At 52.6% G+C, this 18,618-nt stretch overlaps 1 protein-coding gene across 1 annotated transcript; it reads left to right on the forward strand.

Moving 5' to 3' along the window:
* Window positions 1-4,327: 4,327 nt before the first annotated feature.
* Window positions 4,328-14,186, forward strand: LAD1 (ladinin 1). Its single transcript, XM_010584755.1, has 9 exons — window positions 4,328-4,365; window positions 7,566-7,706; window positions 9,114-9,618; window positions 10,042-10,185; window positions 10,923-10,972; window positions 11,822-11,894; window positions 12,282-12,413; window positions 12,811-12,900; window positions 14,088-14,186. Exons 1-9 carry the CDS (start codon window positions 4,328-4,330, stop codon window positions 14,184-14,186), a joined length of 1,272 nt encoding a protein of 423 aa, XP_010583057.1.
* Window positions 14,187-18,618: the final 4,432 nt, after the last annotated feature.

Here is an 18,618-nt window from a genome sequence, read left to right on the forward strand (position 1 = left end):
CCCCCCGGCATCTGCAGTGCTGTGGGTGCGGGACCAAACCCTGTGGCTGCAGCTGCACAGGAGGCAACTCAGGGGCAACTGCGTCACATCAGCAGAGTTATAGCACAACCACCCATCACCCTGGGAGTCATCACTGCGGCTTCTGTGTGTCGCCTGCAGTACAAAATGGGAAGAAATGCGTTTCTTCAGCCCTGTTTTTCCCTCCTGCAGCCCTCCAGGCTCAGGTCCTGCAGCCCTGGGGAGGAACGAGGCTGGGTTGGGGTATGGCACCTGGTCTGAGTGGGGTACGTCCATCTTGTCCATCTTCCTTTGCTGTGGCCTGAGCCCTCACTTGCTGCTCACATCAGAGGGGATTTCTCATTAATTGCAACCAATTTCATGTGCTCTGAGGGATGCAGTCTGCCATACAGCTTCTGGCAATGAGTCACACTTATTCTATCCATGATCTGAAGAGTTTCCATTGACACCACTTTTGGGGGATGGCCATGATTCTTCATTGTTAAGACCCAGGGCATCACAGGAGATGGCATCTACTGAGGAGGCCAATCTGCAGAAGAGAATGGGAACCGGAAGGACACTATAGATCTGTGGGACACCACGGTGGCATTTCTGACCCAAGATTTGTCTAAACTATTTCTTTTTTTAAAAAAAGTTGAATTATAAATGAAAAAAAGCCCTCTGCTAGCTAGGTGCAAGGCAGTTTGGACAAGGGTTATTCCTTTCCTACTGAAAACAGAAAAGTCTGCGGTTGGGTTTTGTTCAGTTTCTGAGCAAACATACACCAACCTCAGACTCTTTCTGGTTTTCTTTGCACAGCAGAGGTATCACTGTACTATCAGTTTCTAGTGCATCGCACACGTCTTCCCAAAAGCTGAAGGAATTGTAGCTGGGGAAGGACAGCACTGGACCATCTCAGCACCTGCAGAGCACCAGCATGGGGATGCAGGGAGACCTCAGTTTGTGTGTGGGGAGTGCAGCTTTTTAAAGCATTTGCCCGTGGGACCTTTGCGAGCTGTTGAACCTCTGCAGCAATAGGTTGGCAGCTAAGTAAGGGTGAAAAATGCCTTTTCCTGGCCATTGAGACCCATGCCCCAGCCCAGTTGGGAAGCCTGGACAGACGATGCTCCTGACTCTGCTCCACCACCAGCAGCGTGGCAGGGATGAGCCTGGGGAGCCAAGGGAGGAGCTGAGCCATGGCTGATGCTGGGGGACCAGCATGGGCAAGAAGGGTGGAGGTGGAGGATTCACTGCTGGGCCCTGGGGCGAGGTTGAGGGGTGCCTTAATTACAGCACAGTTGTGGAAACTGGAAGCTCTTCACTGCCCTGTAGCCAAAGAAACATGCTCTGCATTGGGATGAGACACAGGACACTGTTCCCAAGGGAAAAAAAAACCCCTGCTGATACTGGTCTAGCTCCTTAGTGGGTATAAATGGGTGTCTTCTGCTGATCTGCATCAGTTGAAGATCTGGCCTCCCTGAGCTCCTTGGGAAGATGCAGGTCTGTGAAGCAGCTGAAAAGCAACCCCTGGGCAAAGCAGGTACCTGGAGAGAAGTGTGGTTTTACACTAGAGCCTTGTCTGCATGCAGCAGAGTCCTGTGGCACAACTCCCTCAGCCAAGAGCACATAGTTTTCCTCTTGTGGTTGTAGATCTGGGACAGCAGATAATGACAGCCTGGTGCATAGAGTGGATCTGGATAAATGTCAGACTGGTTCCCCTGAGCGTCCCTTCCCCACACGGACTCATGCCCCTGCTTAATCTCATCACCTTCAGCTTTGTGGACCTGCAGTTTGGTCTGTGCTTCAGTGATGAGCTCAGGGTGGCCAAAATAGCTTTTGTAAAGGGAAGTCCGGTCTCACAAAGCGACTGGTGTTCACCAAAGGCATCTATGAGCTTGTGGATAAGGGCAACCTGGTAGATGAGAGTTTTTCTGGATTTCCAGAAGCAAAGACCTTTAGGTCAGCCACTGCTAAGAGTGAAAGTCCAAGTAGAGGTAACTAATCACTTAGCAAATAGGAAGTGATGGTGAGATAACAAACTCTGCTGATAATTCTTGCATATAGCAAGAGATGCAGCATAGCAGAGATGAAGACTGATGACGCAGATGTTCAGAAAGATCTTGCAGGACTTGGGGTTTGGGGATAAAATGGCAAGGGATATTTGGAGGAGTATAAAGTGACACACAGAGGGAAAAATCCAACATGACTTCATATATAAGATGATGGGCTCTGGGCTGGCTGTTGCCTGCTTGGGAGTGACAGTTTGGGATTATGGTAAACATGAAAAAACATGAGGAACATCAGGGAAAACATGAGCTAAGTGCTCTGTGGCAGCAAAAATCTCAAACCATGAGAGAGCAACGTGCTGCCAAACAGCTCAGCAGGACTTTATCCAAATTAAAGGAGAGGAGGGAGCTTTTCCAGCAGTGGGGAATAGACCTGGGGAATTCCTTGCTGAAAGGTGTTTTTTAAACTAACAATTTTCCTGAGTTTGAGAGAAACTGGACAAATACATGGAGGAGAAACCCACTGAGGGGTCTCAAATAAAGAGGAAACCATGTTCAGCTCAAAAGGTCTCTGAGCTGAAAATAAAGACCAGGGGAGTGTGAGGGGCAAGTGTCACTGAGGCTCATCCTCTGCCTAATCCCCAGCTGCTAAATGCCTGTCTAGAATTTCTTCATCTTAATAATAAGAGGAATCACAAACTGTGAGGTTTTATATTCCTTTGCTGTGTAGATCGTAGCTGGGGGTGTTCTTTCACTAGGTTCAGTGTAATCCTTTTTAAAATCCCGTTAAATCCTATGCTTCAGTGATATCCTTTGGCAATGAGTTTTGCAAGTAAAGTGCTCACAGTGCATTAATCAGAAAGGTTTATTGCTTTGTAGTAGCTTGGTGATGCTGAACTACTATATATAGTTTGTCAGCAATTAGCGGGATGCTTGCAAGGTTATTTAAGTACTTTTTTTTCCTTATGCCACAACTTGCTGAATTTTCTGTGTGTATGAAAACACTTGAAAGACAACTGGTGACTGCAAGAAGAAAGAAAACCAGAGAATGAGCCCTGCTTGGAGCAGATGGCTCATTTGACAGGGCTATCTTTTAGAAATGGGTTTTTAATCAGGAACCTTTGATTAACATAATTCCTTTGATTGCTCAGGTCCCGGGCACACCCCTGTGGGCTGGAGGCATGTGTGGCAAGCCTAGCCTTATAACCAGTCCCTCAGGCTGGCGGAGAGATGGATCTCACAGGGATCAGAGACTGAATTTGTACTCGAGGGGTCCTGGATGACTTTTTCTGCAGGCACCCACCATGATAACTGCCCAGCTGCCCCCAACAGTGAAAGCACTGGGGTCCTGGCCACACTGTGCACCTGGGCTGGCCCCAGGTAAAAACCAGGCTTGGACCAGGCTCTGCTGTGTCTGGGTGCCCCTGTCACCCCAGTAAGACAGTGCCCCTGTTGTCTTCACATCTGCCCTTTGAAGGAGAATGTTGCCCCGTGTGAGCATGGGGGGACAAGGTCTTGGGACCAGCCCGGGGCAGGGGGACAATAGGTTTGATGGATTTGATCCAGACATGGGATGAGGCTGGGCACACAGCTCCCCTCTGGCACAGGGCTTCAGCACCCAAAAATTGGATACCCCCCATGCTTCAGCCACTTCCTCTGAGACTTCATGAGTTCTCGGAGGAACTGCAGCAAAGCTCATAATGAGTGGGAGGCCATGACGGCTCAATCCAAGATGTCCAGAAAAGGCTGAAAGTAGCAGTGCACCCTCCCATGCTCTTTGGAAAGGGCTGGACTGCACCCAGATGGAGGTGTTTTAATGACTGTTTTGGATCCCTGGGAGCCAGCCTCCTCCCACTCAGCCCAAGGTAATTCACCTCCTCCACTGGTGTTGGAGGAGTTGTTGACTGGTGGAGAGCGGCTGGTAAAACAGGTTCTCTGCAGGGAGTTGTCTCCAAAATCCTGGGAGACCTGGATGGATCGAGCCCTGAGCGTGGGTCTCTGCTCGAACCCTGGCATAGCAGGCAGCGAGGAGTGATTTGCTCTTGCGTGGCACTCCTGGGCAGGGCGTCTTTTGCACGGCGCCGCTAGTAGAAAAATTACAGCCTTGCCTCTGTCAAGGTAGATAAGAAACCATGTGATGCAGCGTGGTGGTAAATGGGTTGCAGGCAGGGTAAAGGTGCACAGGGAAATAACCTTGCAGGGAGTTCCTCCCTCCGCAGGGAGCAGAGTCTTCGGGCAGCGCAGATCCCCGCAGGTCTGACAGCACCTTGGCCTTGATGCCTGCACAAGTTTTAGGGGCTCTCTGAATCTCACAGGAAGCAGGAATGTCTTTTAGTAGAAGGAACTGGTCTGATCTCTCCAGGTAGGTGCTGTGGTTTAATGCTTAACCCTTTCCACCAGTGGGAGGGAGCGGGTGAGGGTGGGCTGCTGGCACGGCAAGCCTTGGCCAAGGGGTGTTGGGGAGGATGGGAAGAGGGGGCAGCTGCCATGGGGGTTTTTGCTTTCAGAGGTGGTGCCAGCCCTGTTGAGAGCTCAGCGCTACTGGAGTTTCTTGTGGGTGGGCAAGATCAGAGACATTTTTGTTTCTGCTGCCTGGGGAAGCGGAGTGCTGCATAGGAAAATGGATCTGGAAATGCATCCTTGCCCTGTGTTGGATATATTTTTGGTCTGGTTTGCCTTTCTTTGGGGTACAGTCTGGCTGGGCTGTGCCTCCAGACTTGCTCTAGAGCCGGCTGTGGGTTTTTTCCCTTGCCCCATATCCATACAGCCCCTGGGTGTGTGTGCCGGCTCTGCTGTGTGGAGGTTGCAGCCTCTGCCCATCCGGCGCTGAGCAAGAACTGATTCATCGGCCGTCGCTGAACGATCCCTGCAGCCCCGTGGTGTTGGCTGCTCCACTCGGTCTTTACTAAAAAGTGGTTTTTGGCTCTGATGGGAGCTGGGACAGGTGAGGCTCCTGGACATCACGGTGGGGGGGCAGGGTGTGTGTGAGTCAGGGGCTTACAAGAAGCCTGGGTGACGTGGGAATAGCTCTGGACCTCCTTCAGACCCCGGGGCAAGCACTGCCAACCTCGGCTGCACAGGCAGGGTAATGGTGACTCAAAAGCAGCTACACTCTTCCACAAAATGGAGCAGAAATCCTAGTTTAAGGGGATGTGATGGCTCTGAGACTTAATTGCAAACACCAGCACTTCAAGTAAGACACCCACCATGGCCACCCAGAAAAGGGAATTGAGACCCCATTGCTCGGAGGCTGCCAGCTCAAACCCTGCCTCCGTTATGGATGGGACGGATCCAGAGGGCATCCCAGCCCCATCCAGTTCCACCTCCTCTGAGCCATGGACCTGCCCAAAGGTGAGCCCAGTGGGGTCCTGCACCCAGGTTGTTTCACAACCCAGGAAGGCAGTTTCTGCTCTCTCATTAGATGAGACAGCATTCACTGAAACAGCACAAATGTCAGATATCTCAGCACTAATGATTAACAGGGCAGGAGAGGACAAGGCAGGGGGAGACTTGCCAATCTTTTTTTATTCATCTCTTTGAGATTAAAAAAGTTAAAATGGTGAAAAATAGATCCCTCTTTGAAAAGAGGAGGGAAGGATTGGCAAAGCAAATCCATAGCTTAATGGGTAGATTTCTTAATTACAAATAACGAGAAACTGCATGTTGATAATGCCAGGTTATGTGCTGCCTCTGAAGGAGCCAAGCAAATGCAAGGCAGGAAAATCTCATTTTCATTTCAAAGGAGCCTGTGCATGCAAAAACAAAGAAGTAACTGGCTCTCGTGGATTTAAACCAGCGTTAGTGTTCCACGCTGTCACTGCTTGAGGGACAACAATGCTTAGCAGAGGCACGTCCATACACACGTGTTAACCTTGCCGGGTGGGAATGTGTATGTGCAATGATTGCTGCACCAGGATATCACACCGTGCTGTGCAAATAAAGCCATGCTGCCTTCCCAGTGCAGCTAAGCTGTGTACAAATATTTACAGGGTCAGGCCCATGGAGGCTAGCACAGCTGCAAGGAGCTGAACGTGGGGTGTCCCCCAGCGGGGTGAGAGCCAGCTGGGGATGCTTGCGGGCTCCCTGGGGCAGGTCCCAGCCTTCTCCATCCCCATCTCTCCCAATGCCAAGCATGGCATCGGGGACCACCTGGAGCTCCCCAGCAATGGGTCGGATTGCTGCTGGGGTGTGAAGGCTGCTTGGGGGTGCAAGGGGCGATGGGGATGGAGGCAGTGGGAGGGAAGAGCAGCACACCCTCTGGCATTGCCCTGTCCCCAAACAGGCACTGAGCTCTCAGCCAGGACCCGTCCCCCCTTTGCTCTCCGTTCTGCTCTGCTGACCCTTTCACGCTCCCCCGCCTCCCTTGACCAGGAAGAACAGAAGCCACAAATAGTTGCGGGGGGTAATGTGGTTTAATTTATGACCCAGCTTTCATTACACAGTAACTCGTGAACCACGCTGCAAGTCACCATGTCCACAACAGCATTAACGATACCACAGGCCTGGACCTGCTCTGACTTTCACATTCTTAAAAGTCAAATTCGAAGTAAACCCTGAGAATGGATGAAACTGGAGTGCCAGCTACAGAGCTGGGATGCTGCAATGGGATGGATCCTGTTCAGGGAGGGCTCTGCCCTGTCAGGCTCTTGGGGGTGGTGGGAGCTCCACTGGGACCCTTGCATGTGTCTGCAGCTGATTGAGGACTAGTGCTGTAGGTAAATGAACACTGTTGTGAAAAGCTCAATCCAGCCAATAAAAATATTTTCCAACACAGTTCATGCACTGGCAGAGAGGGTGGGCAGGTTTTGCACAGAGAAAGGAAGGGAAAGCTGGTGTTTTCCAAAGAACTTTTTATTCAGCATGGCATTTTATCCAAAAAATTTATACACTTGGCTTGTGCAAAATAAAATCTTTAAAGGTGACTCTTTAAAGATGATTACAAACCTTGCCTTTTTGGTACAATCTGTGATTATAAACAATTCCCAGTCCCAGCCACATGCAGGGAGTAAGAGGAGCTCCTGCTGTCCCTGTTTCCAGGCAGACCTTGTCAGCAGTTGCCTTCAGCCTCTGATGCTTCTGCATCTGATGCTTTTTGCTTAATAAAAATTAAAATGCCATTGCCACAACTCACATTGGGGCTAAAATCTTCTGCCACTAGTGGCTACCCTTCCAGTTTATGTGGTTGAGATCTATGTGGTGGCTCTAAGGTCCTGGTCTTGCTGAGTTACAGGTTAAATATCCTTTCCCTGGAAGGTTTGCTTAATGTAGGGATTCCTTTTAAATGAGTGCTCCCTCCAGTAGAAGAAATTAGGAGTTGTGAAGTCAAGTGCTTGTGTTGGGAAATGCCTGCATCAGCTGGGTGGAGTGAGAGTGCTTTGCGACACCTGGCTCGTGTTGGCATCCCTCTCCTCCAGCCCTGTGCAGCAGCTGGGGAAGGCAACCTCCATCAGCCCCTTGGCTGTTGCCCAAGGGTATTTCAATCTCCTTTCTTGTCTGGCATCAGAGCTGCAAGCTCCCCATGCAGGACAGCCTCACCATGTCCTTATGTTTCATCCCAAACAGCTTGGCCAGGCAGAGGACCCTTGAGGATGAAGAAGAGCAGCAAAGAGAGCGCCGGCGAAGGCACCGGAACATGCTGTCCTCCACATCGACAGATGAAGAACCTCCTAGCCCTGTGAAACACACCAGTCCAGCTTCCAGCAGGTGTGGGGGTCCTGCTAGCATCAGTCTTACCCATGATGCTGACGGCTCGCAGCTTGCTGCCTTGTTTTTCTCAACCCTGAGCCAAAGCTGGTGCAGTTGGTGGGATTCTCTTCTGGATGAGAGTGGGCTGAGCTGTGGGAAAAGCAGGGGTCCAATGGGCCTTTAGGCAGAAGGTTGGGCTTCACACGAGGAATACAAGAAGAGGGGTATATTTATGGTGGGCTCAGTCATGGGCCTCAACATGTCCCACAGCACAGGGAGCTGGTGTGCCAGGGTGAGGGTTGGTGCTGAGGTTGAGATCAGATGGGTGCTGGCCATGCCCCAGTGGCATCCTGAGCAGGTAAGAACAGACAGGCACCCATCTCTGCAGGACAGGTGAGCCAAGCATGCAGACCCTGGCTGGTTGTCCTCCTCTTCCTCTGAACCTTGCAGTGATGTTGTATGACCTTTGCTGAAGTGGGGAGGTGACCCAAGGGCTTTCCAGTGGTGCTCCCAAAGGCCCTTGCTGCAGGGAGCTGAGATTTGGAGGTGCCCTGAGATCAGGCTGCCCCTACACAACCTGACCCACTCTCTAAATTGATCCTGGAAATGTCCAATATTTAGATGGGTTTTGTCCACAGTGAGACTCATGCTCTAGAAGTGTTTCTCTCTGTGTTTCAGACAGGGTGGAGTTAGGATGCTTGGGTACGATATGGGTTGAATTGGGGCTGGATATAACTAATGTGAACAAGCTAGACAGGACAAGTCCCCCTTCCCTGGTGCTAGCAGAGGCTGGCCATATGGTGAACGCAATTCAGAAGGAGGGCAAATATGCCATCTCCTTCCCAAGTCCTGGCAACTGTGTAGATACAGTCTGCATGGCCCTGGACAAATGTCCTATCTGCCCCTTCCCGAATCTGGTTCCTGTGTTTGCCTATGGGAATGAGGGGAAATTACTGTTTTGCAGAATGTATTGGGACTGTGGCTGAACCCTGCCATAGCAGATTGACTTACAACCAACACTTTAAACTTAAAGATAGTGGTATTTTTTCCTAGTCCAGTGAAGAGACACAGACACATGTCCCATCCAGCAGCAGAACCAGCACACTGCTCTGAGCCCACAGCTCCTTGACACAGCACTTCGTGGATGCTGATGTCCTGGGATGAGGCTGCAGAAATGCTTAATCTCTGCTACAAAAAGGAAAAAAAGACTTTTAATCCAAACTTGTCCTCAGAGAGCCTAGCTGGGGTGACGGGGATGAGTGTGGCTGCAAGGCCTGTTTTGCAGGGGTGCCTCCAGGATGTTGGTGGGATTTTTACATTCCCCCCCAGAGCCTTTCACCTGGGTTAACCTTACCTGCAGCACAAAAGCCAGTCCTCTGGCCCCAGAGTGCTGAGGTTTGCCCTCCATTTTGTCTCTGTCTCTAGACCTCAATCCCTGGTGAAGCCAGTGTCTCCGGAGGATGAGGAAGAGCATAAGCTCTCAGAGGTGCTGAAGACACAAGAAGGGAGACGGACAAAGTCCCTGATGACTGTCTCTGAAAAGCTGAGGCAGGAGAAGGAGCAGCAGGAGCCAGAGGTGGGAGTGAGCTGTGCAGAGGCAGGGACACAGCTGCGCGTGGGGCAGGAGAGCATCAAGGCTGGAGAGCGGGGTCAGGATGCGGCCAAGGGCAGAGGGGACTTGCCAGGAGACCAGCACCCAGAGCCAGCCTCGGAGACGAAGGTGGTGATGAGGGGACGGCTCCAGGACAAAGAGAGGCAAGGTGTGGGGACTCCTCAAGGAGAGCAGAGGAAGGAGGTGGGGGAGCTGCAGCAGCAGGCATCACTAGAGCTGGGGCGCTGCCGGCTCCGCGAAGTGAAGATCCTTACCAGACAGGGAAGCTGCAGCACAGAGAAGACAGCCTTGGTGGTGACCTCATCTCTGGACCAGCAGGTGAGCAGGAATGGACAAGGCACCAGTCCTTGGGGTGTGAGGTCCTGGGTGCTGGGAGGACAACAGAGGGAGAGAGAGCTCCAAAGTACCAGGAGGGAAATGGGACCCGTGGGCTTTTGGGGAAGGTTTTTCTGAGAGCTACAAACCATGTGGTGGTGGACAGGGTCCCACTACCTCTTTTCCCTCCCTTGCATGTACTGTTCTGATCACCTTCTCCGGCAAGCCCCTACTGATTGTCATCATGGTTTCACTGAAGAGGCGTTTGGGGCTTTGCGTATCCAAGTGAGACAGCCAAGGTTTGGGGGATTTTGATCTCAAACTCCTGCCTCCAAACCAGTTCCCACCCTGGCTGCTCTGCTCCCTGCACTTCAGCCTTCTCTGCAGACTCTGCAGGGATGCATCAGATGTCTGCTTTTTCCTCAGCAACCATCCAGGAATCCCTCAAAGCAGGTAATACAGCTGTCTCCCACCCAAGATGAACCTGCAGAAAAGTCAGATACTTCTCCAACTCATGTCACCTACAGCAGCTCCATCAGACGAACCAGCCCAAGAACTGTTTCCTTTCGGGTAAGAGCTAAAGCAAGTGGGAGAAAGACTCCCATATAGGCAGTGGAGGATGGGGGGAAGGAAGGGTTGCTTTGGTCTCCAGGTTATGTTGGCAGAGTCAGCTCCCAAAAGTGCATTCAAAATCCACCCTTGATCTGGGCATTTCAATTCTGCTTTAGCCTTTCCTCCATTTTCCTTCTCTGTGTCTGACTGAAGGCCTGTGATGATGAACATGCCCATGTTCGTACGCTTTGTGCTAGCATGGAAACTTGTGGGAAGTGATGAGAAAACAGGGAGCTCATTGTCCTCAGATTTTCCAAAGAGTCACAGGAGTGACCATCCAACCTCTGGCTCTTCTAGTCTTCTCTGAGAGCACAGGATAAAAATAAAACCCATCCTCTTTCTCATCTCTTGTTACCTCCCTCAGAATATCTTCAATTCTAGCTCCTGCAAAAGATCTCTGGAATAAAGTGCTTGGAGAGGCTGGGAAAACCAAGAGCTGTTGAGATCCTCCCTGCTGTGAATCAGGGCTGACTGGCTAGGCTTAATTGACTTTCATGGTGCTTTATTGGGAATAAAACTGTTAGCACTACAAAGTGTCTTTAGTCTGGAGAGCTTTGAGATATGAGATAAGCTCTGGCGTGGGTGAAAATGGAGCTTGCTTGAAAATGGGGGAGATGAGTCTGAGACAGTTTCTCCCATGATTATCTTTGATAACCAAAGATGGCTCCAGTATCTCCTCTCCTTGTGTCTTCCAGGTGATCTCAAGAAAGCAGAAAGAAGAAAGCCAAAGCCCTCTCACAAGGAGGTCAGCACCTCTCTTCACATTACTTTGGTCTTGCTGGGAAGGAATTGTCATCTTTTGTTTTCCAAGGGAGGAGGAGGAGGTGATGGGACCTGGTACCAGCTAGTGAGTGCCCTGGCACAGGTCTGCTGAACATTGGTCCCCAGGGTGCCTGGCTGACCGGGCAGTGATGCTTAGCAGGGGACAGGACAATGTTCAACATATAGCTTCCATCTGTACAAGATCCCCCCAGCTCTAGCCCCTGCTGTCTCTTGGTTGATGCAGTTTCTCATTGCCGCTTGTGTCTGCACAGGAGTGGTTAAGTGGTGCAGCACCACAACAGGGTCCCATCCTTGGAGATACCAAAACCCACTATACAGGTCCATAAGCAACCTGATCTGGCTTTGGTGGCCAGATCAAGTGATCCTCCACATCTCCATGGCAAGGTTGGGACAGGTGGCTTAAAAACTCTTGAGGAACCAAGGGCTCAGGTCTGAATGCAGGGAGTCAATAGCCTGCCCTCTCCCACATCTGAATGCAGGGCAGAGGACTGGGGCTTTACGGGCACGTAGGCTTGCTCCTAGGCATACTATAGGCAAACTCATACTGATATCAGTGAAGATGCAGTTCAGACCTGGCAGTGGTGAAGGCGGGGTAAACTGAGAAGCTCAGAGCTATTTTTCAGTGTACAGTGTGGCCCTAGTAAGATAGTGAGACCCAGAGATCTCAATCACCAGCAGGGAATGAGCTGCCTTGGTTCACTTGGCAGATGGATGCAGGAGGAGTGCCTGGGTTGGACAGGGTCTTCTCCCGCCAAGTGAAGTCCTCCAGGACCATGGGCTGAGTGTTCAACCCTCCCTTTTTCTTCATCAGTGCAAGTCTGAGGATCCCAGGTAGCAGCACCACCATTGGGGAGAAGCTGGAAAAATACACCTCAGCTGTGCAGGTACCGAAAACCCTTGGCAGAGCTGGACTGGCATGGGAGGCATGTGTGGGGAGAAAGAGAGGGGTGGCCTGGAGCTGAGTGGGGAAGGGAGAAAGGGACTGAGCTGCACTGAACAACCAATGCTAATGGGGTTGAAGAAGATGGTCCCAGGCAGAAAAAGGGGTTGGTCTCAGGGTTTTAGGAGCAGGGAGGGGTTATCCCTTGAAGATGGTCATGGGGATGCTGCACAGTCCTGCTGGGGGGAGCAGCGGGGCAAGCCCATGAGCTGGTGATAGGCAGGGAAGGAGCAGACCCCAATGGGCTTGGGACGCAGGCCAGAAGCAGGACTTTGCTTTTTACTGCTTGTGGTGCAGCATGGCCCCTGCTGATGCCCTTCTCTCCTCCCAGCGCTCGGAGGTGGTGAAATCGTCTCTGACTGTTCAGAAAAGCCTCTTGCTGTCCTCGGAGGGGGTGGCCAGCAAGCGCAACTTCTTCGAGGCAAGCGCTCCCAGTAAGGCTGAGCCGCTTGCTGTCAGGAAGGTAAGGGCAGGAGCTGGCCCGAGCGAGGACCTTCCAGTAGGGTCCTGTGCTGGGGCAGCCACCAACTTTTTGGACGAATCTTCCCCTCTTTGGATACCAACACACAGCCCAGCAGGCTGCTGCCTGGATGCAGTTTGGTGGGAGTTTGGTGCTTGCTGAGTGGTGCCAGGCAAGGCTGGGCTTGGGCACTGGCTGCCACCAAAACTGTGCTCTGGTGGTGTGTAGGTTAGTGCCAATGTGCTGGTATCTCAGGAGCTGGGAAAGAGCCAAGGTGTAGGTTGGTATCTGCCTGTTGCGGGTTTGCTCAGTCTCCCCATGCCCTGGGGACTGTCCTGAGTTACATTTGTGCAGTGGGAGAGCTGGTGCTGTAATGCTGGTGTCCCTCTCTGTGCCACAGGACAACCTGAAGGTCCCGGGATCAGTGACATCCCGCATTAATCTGTGGATCAGCAGAGCTCAGGAGCCTGCCAAAGAGGAAAAGAGCAAGGTACTGGCTTGCGCCAAGACCTCAGGGTAGAGCCCTGAGACCGGGCAGCCTGGTGAGACATGTCCCTGCATCTGGGGTGGTGGGGCTTGAAGGGTTGATGAACCCCTGGCTGAACCCATTAAAGGGTTTGAGAGGAGTTTAGCCAGGGTCAGAGATTTGGGTGCTGCAGGGCCACCACGGTGAGTCATCAGGGCTCTACTTGTTGCTGTGCCCTGATCCTGAACCCAAAGTGCCCGAAGCAGCTGATCCCAGCCCTTGGTGGGGTGAGGAGGGAGCAGGCATCAGCTGGGTGCATGTCCCAAGGCAAATGCAGGGGGACCTGACCTGCCCCCAGTGAGAGAGATCACCCCAACATGATCCCATCTCTACCAGTGTCTGGAGGACTAGCTCTGTCCTGGAGGCCACTGGGAGATGAGCCGTATGCTCAGTCCTTCAACACTGGGCTCTGTGGGACTTCGAGACCTGTGTGTGCACTGAGAGATCCTGCTGCATGTGGGGTCCAGAGTGATCTGCAACCCTCAGTGTATCCAAGCCCCCAAAAGTAGGGTGTCTTGTAGCTGTGGGTGCAAAGTGCCCAGATAAGGGGACTCAGAGGTCATTACTTTGTCACCGTGATTGCTCCAGGGGCATGTATGTGAGGGAGATGTACAAGAGACCCTTTGGCCTCAGGGTAGTTTACTGTACTTGGAAAGGGGAGGTTCAGCAGGTCCTGGGGAGGTATCACTGTTTACAGCAATGAGGTGTTTTTCCACTGCTCTTAGCAGAGTCTTCTGCAGCCGCCTGGGTACAGGACCAGGAGGGGCAGCTCCAGCCCAGCCCTGCAGGCTGGGCAGGCAAGCCCAGGCACCCCCAGTGCTGAGCTGCAGAGATTAGCACTGCCCAAACATGTCTGTACCGGGAGGGTGTGCTGGCTCTGTCTGCCAGGAAAAGGTTTGCTCCTGGGGTCACTCTTGGGTAAAGCTTGCAGCTCCTTTATCAGTTTTCCCTATAATGATGGCTGCTGCCATCCATCTCTGTGGGCTGGAGCTGCACTTGGTTTTGAGGGTCTGCCAGGTGCAGGATCTCAAAGCTGGCTGGTTTTACCAAGAGCATGTATGCTTCAAGGTTTCGTTCAAGTCAGACCAGGGCAACACTGCACATGATGCATGGGAAAAACCTTGTGCCACTTATGACTCTCCTGTTTGCAGGACATCAGGAAAATAAACAGCCTGCCAAACCGTGATGTCTGGGTAAAGCAGCCTGGAGACCACCCTGGAGACACCAAGGTAGACATGGAACTGCTTTGAAAATTAGTGCATTCTCTGAGCTAGCGTCAGAGTTGGGACCTGCCCACCGGTGCATCACCCACAGGGCAGGTGTGGGAGAACCAGGCTATGGCGGGGGAGAGGGGTTGTGTGGGACATCCAGGACCCCATGACTTAGGGGCGTCAGCAGGAGGGGACAACTGGAGGCAACTGTAAGGGTGAGAAGAGGTCTGGTCTGGAAGAGGAAGGGAAGTGGCATGTGGTGGGATTTAGGGGATGCCTGCATGCCCCATCCTCTGTTTGGGACAAGTATGGTCCTGGTTAAAGTAGCTGCCTTGGGGGTTTGCATCCTCAGGCCCGGCCTCACCGTTTCTCACTTTCTTTTCCAGTTGTAATAATATCAGTTGTAATAATATCAGATGATCTGGGAAAAACTGTTTTGCTCTGAAGATCAAAGCCTAGCCCTACCCAACCGTCCAGCAGTCCACTGCCATGAGAGTCTCCCACGCCACGTGTAGGTGCACCCCAGGTTGCCGGGGTCTTCTGCTTGTGGGATGGGAATGAAGAAGGCTGGAAGATTATCCCTGCGCCCCCAGTCCTCACTCACTGCCTGCCTGGGAGCGCCCAGGCCTGGAGACTCCTTGCAAGTGCTGAAGGCAGGATCTTGCCTTGTTTCCCCAAAATATTTTGGTGTTTTGCTTCTAATCTCTGGCTGTGCCCCACAACCGCTTGTAAAGAGGATCAACCTATACATCTCCTTGGCAGCTGGATCATGTCAGTGGGGCAAGAAGCTGCGTGGCCAAGGGAGTTTCAGCTGCATGTCCATGGACCTTGTCCATCCCTGCTGCCTGGCTCATGTGGGGTGAGGTGGGGCAGGCAGATGTCACCCCCCCCCCCAGGCTGTCACTGCTGGAGGGACCCAACCAAAGGCAAACGGTGTTTGCAAAGTCACATGGGTGCCAGTGCAGCTTGGAGATGCTTTATGGAAGGAGGGTGGACCTGATGGCCCTGGTGCTTCCCTCCAGCACAGAGCTAAGCCAGAGCCAGAGCCTTGGCCTTTTCCACCTTGCCCTTACTGTCCCCTGCCCTCTACAAGCAGTGACCCCTTTCACTTAGTGATACAGGAGGGGTGGGCTAGCCACAACCCTATTTTTGGTGTTACATGGAGCTGAGCACCCTGTGCTGGGCCCCTTCTGCAAACTCCATTTCCCTCTCACCCTTCTTCCTGAGCCCTTTGCCCATGGCTGCGCAGTCCCCTGGTCCTGCACTCCCTGGGCTGCTGAGCTCACCCAGCAGGGAAGAGGAGTGCTCTCTTGAGGCCAGCTTTCAGGTGCCACGGGCAGCCCATAAAATGATGCTCAAATCCTTGTGCCAGAGCCATTCAAGGGGCTAGGGCTGTGCCTTGAGCAACTATTGCGGTGTCCAAATTTGGTGTGGGGCTCTACTGCTGCCCCTGGATCTGATCTTGCTTGCTGAGCTTTGGAAAGGACTTTGTTTTCTCTGTGCCATTTTTTTTCTAATAAAAGTTGCTCTTTCTAAGACACTCCCAGTCACCTGCTCCTGGGCTGGGACTGGGAACAGTTTGCTTCCCTTCTTCTGGCAGGAGGAAAAAAGGCAAAAACCCGAGACAAATATGTCGGGGGGGGGGGGGGGGAAAAGCAGCCTGAGACTCTTCCCTTCTCATTACAGCATCTTGGACCTGGTGCAGCGGCTGAGCAAGCCCGGGTCAGGGGCTGTGATGGAGGGTCCAGTCCTCCATTCACGGCAGCGCTGCCTTATCAACGTCCCTGGCCCTAGAAAGTGACAGCTGGCTGGCTTGTGTCAGCCCCTTGGGCACTCGCGTATCTCAGTCCAGAGGGTTTAAAATAGCAAATCTCTGAGGCCACACAATAGCTTGGGCTTATATGGGCTCCTGGGGGGGAAGGGGGAGCGGCAGAGGGGGCCAGGGCTGCGGCTGCCAAAATAGCAGCTCACAAGTGTTGCATTCCTCGCTGGGCGCCGGGCGCATTCCTCCCGGCGCTGCCCGCCCCGGGGTGGGTGCTGGAGCCCCCTTAAAGCCTCCTGCCCCCAAAGAGCATTTCCCAGACGTCCACCAGCTTCCCCTCAGCTCCCTGGGATCTCACCGGCGTCCTGCGGCAGAGGTAAGGCTGGGGCGGCGGGACGCCCACTCGTGGCGTAGGATGCTGAGGGGAAGGGCAGTTGTTAAAGACCCAGAAGTGATTTGGCTCAGGGTTAATGGCCCTCCCCAGCCGCTTGCACTGGGATGTATTTTTGCCATGAAGGCATTCCCACGGATAAAGCATCAGGACCCTCTCCAGGGGGTTGTATTTGCAACTTGCCCAATGCCTTTTGAACTACCCTGATGTGTGCCAAGGTGGCTGAGAAGGATTTTCGCTGCCCTGGTTCCGGGCGAATCTCATAGATCCTATTCCCTGTGTCTCTGGAGGGGACAGGAGGGATGCAATGCCTGTGGGAGAGTCAGGCCAGCCTGGCCCTGGCTCACCGGCAGCCCACAGGGTGGGTTAGAGGTGGGATGCTCCTGTGCCTGGTCTGGCCCTGCCAAGCAGGAAGGGAGCAGTGACATGACTCTGGGAAATGAGAGCTCCATGTCTGGGTAGCCTGGAGGAAAGCAGAGACTGTGAACTGTGGAGGATTAACTCAGCCCCAGAATTGTGACCCGCCAGGGGGATTTTAAGGAGTGGGAGGGATATCTGGAGCGTTTTATCCACAGCAAATTATGGTAGATTTTTTCAGTCAATAATATGTGCAATGTTTCCTCTTTAACTCTGTAATATGTCTGCTGGGTTCTCCTAATTCTTTCAAAACAAGATTTCAAAGCTTTAATGGAAAGGTTTATCTGTTTCTGTGCAGAGGATGGATAAGTATTTCCTAGAGCCTCTTTCTGATGTAATGTTAGTTTTTCTAGTGTACCCCCTTAACAGTGCTGGGTTTGTTGCTGTTCCTCAGCAAATGCTCTGTGGGATCTAGTGATGTATGAGAGAGGAGGTGAAAGGAAATGTAGAAATAAGCTTCCACAAATGCATGTTTGCACTGTTGTGGCCAGGAGAGAGTCTCTGCTCTTGTGTTGTGAAAGGACCACATGAAGTCTTGGGTGCTCAGAGGCCACATAAACGATTTAGCCAAACTCTGGGGGTAGAAGGACCGTGCCAAGCTGGGGGGAAAAGTGGGGCCAGGAATTGATGTTCGATGGGGAATGGAGATTGAGGGGATGGTACTGGAGGGTTGTGCTTAGGGCCAAGCCCCAGATGCATCAGAGGCAAGGGAACGATGATGGCAGAAGCAGGTGGTGAACCCAAGGCAGACAGGGCTGAGTTCTGACTTCATTTGTCTCCAAAAAGCACCTTCTGAGTCATTGCTCAGAAGTGAGATTTGACAACCCCCCCCGGGAGCCACACGTATGCAGAGGCACCCCTCCTGTAATGTGTCTTTCCCGTGCTTGCGGATTCCAGTCCTGGATTCAGCATCTTGAATAAGCGATCCTGAAGCCTGTCCTACCCATCCAGGGTAATAAATACTCAACAGATGTAGCCAGGACCAGTTGTTCCCAGACACCCAGCAGGAGAAGTGAAGTGGCGCTGCTCTGGGAACAGGTGGTTTAGCACATGGAAGTTATTTCTAGAGCTGCCTTGCGTTGTCCTGCTGCATCTCAGCTTTGCTGAGGTCTGGCACGAATGCGAGCAGTGGACAGGCTGTGCAGGGACTTGGGCTGATGCTCAGGGCTGCTGTGGGATGCCCAGGGCTGGGGCTGATCATGGGGCTTGTCTGTGCAGACCTTGCGGTGGAGCACTGGGTGGAAGCTAAATGAGGTGGGATGATGAGTAAAGTCCTGGCCATGGCTGGGAGGGAGACGGGTGAGCTGGGAAGATGAGCATGGCTGTTTCTGCAGAGTTATTAGCCCTATCGCTAAACCAGGCTGTGGATTATTCTTTTTAGCTAACCTCAGCCTCAGGGCCAGGACACGCTCCTGCTGAGCCCAGATCGCCACTTTCCAGAGCATACTCTGCACTTAGAAGGCTGGGCTGGAAGGTCTTACCGAGATCTAGTTCTGTGGCTTGTGCAGGACTGTAAACCTGAGATAACAGGATGTCCCTGCAAGTTCCTATAACCCAACTGAGCTAAGAATAGTCAGGAAGCAAAACAAGCTGAACATTATAATTGGGTTATTTTCCCGTGCCCTGAGCAAACAGAACACCCTGAGATGGCTGCGGCGAGGGGAGCTGTGTGTCCTGGACATGGCTCCTGACAGCAGTTATCAGTGTTGCATGAGGCTGTGTCTAATCTCCTGCCTCCTATTTGGGGCAAGCTGTGATCCCGGGACGGGAGGGGAAGAGGGAGCCTTATCTCTGTTGAGATAATGCTGTCACAGCCTGACTGGGGACAGCTTGAAGCTCCAAGCACTTTGGAGAGACACAGCATCTCTGTGCCCACGTCTCAGGTGCTGGAGGACAAGCTG

This window comes from Haliaeetus leucocephalus, unplaced genomic scaffold (genome assembly GCF_000737465.1).
Source record: "Haliaeetus leucocephalus isolate CR32 unplaced genomic scaffold, Haliaeetus_leucocephalus-4.0 Scaffold1000, whole genome shotgun sequence".
In the NCBI taxonomy this organism is placed as follows: Eukaryota; Metazoa; Chordata; class Aves; order Accipitriformes; family Accipitridae; genus Haliaeetus; species Haliaeetus leucocephalus.

Coding starts and splice junctions, on each gene's coding strand:
- LAD1 (XM_010584755.1), top strand. CDS start 4,328: ATGTCTTTTAGTAGAAGGAACTGGTCTGATCTCTCCAG. Junction 9,619..10,041: donor CCTCATCTCTGGACCAGCAG/GTGAGCAGGAAT, acceptor CTTTTTCCTCAG/CAACCATCCAGGAATCCCTC. Junction 10,186..10,922: donor CAAGAACTGTTTCCTTTCGG/GTAAGAGCTAAA, acceptor TGTGTCTTCCAG/GTGATCTCAAGAAAGCAGAA.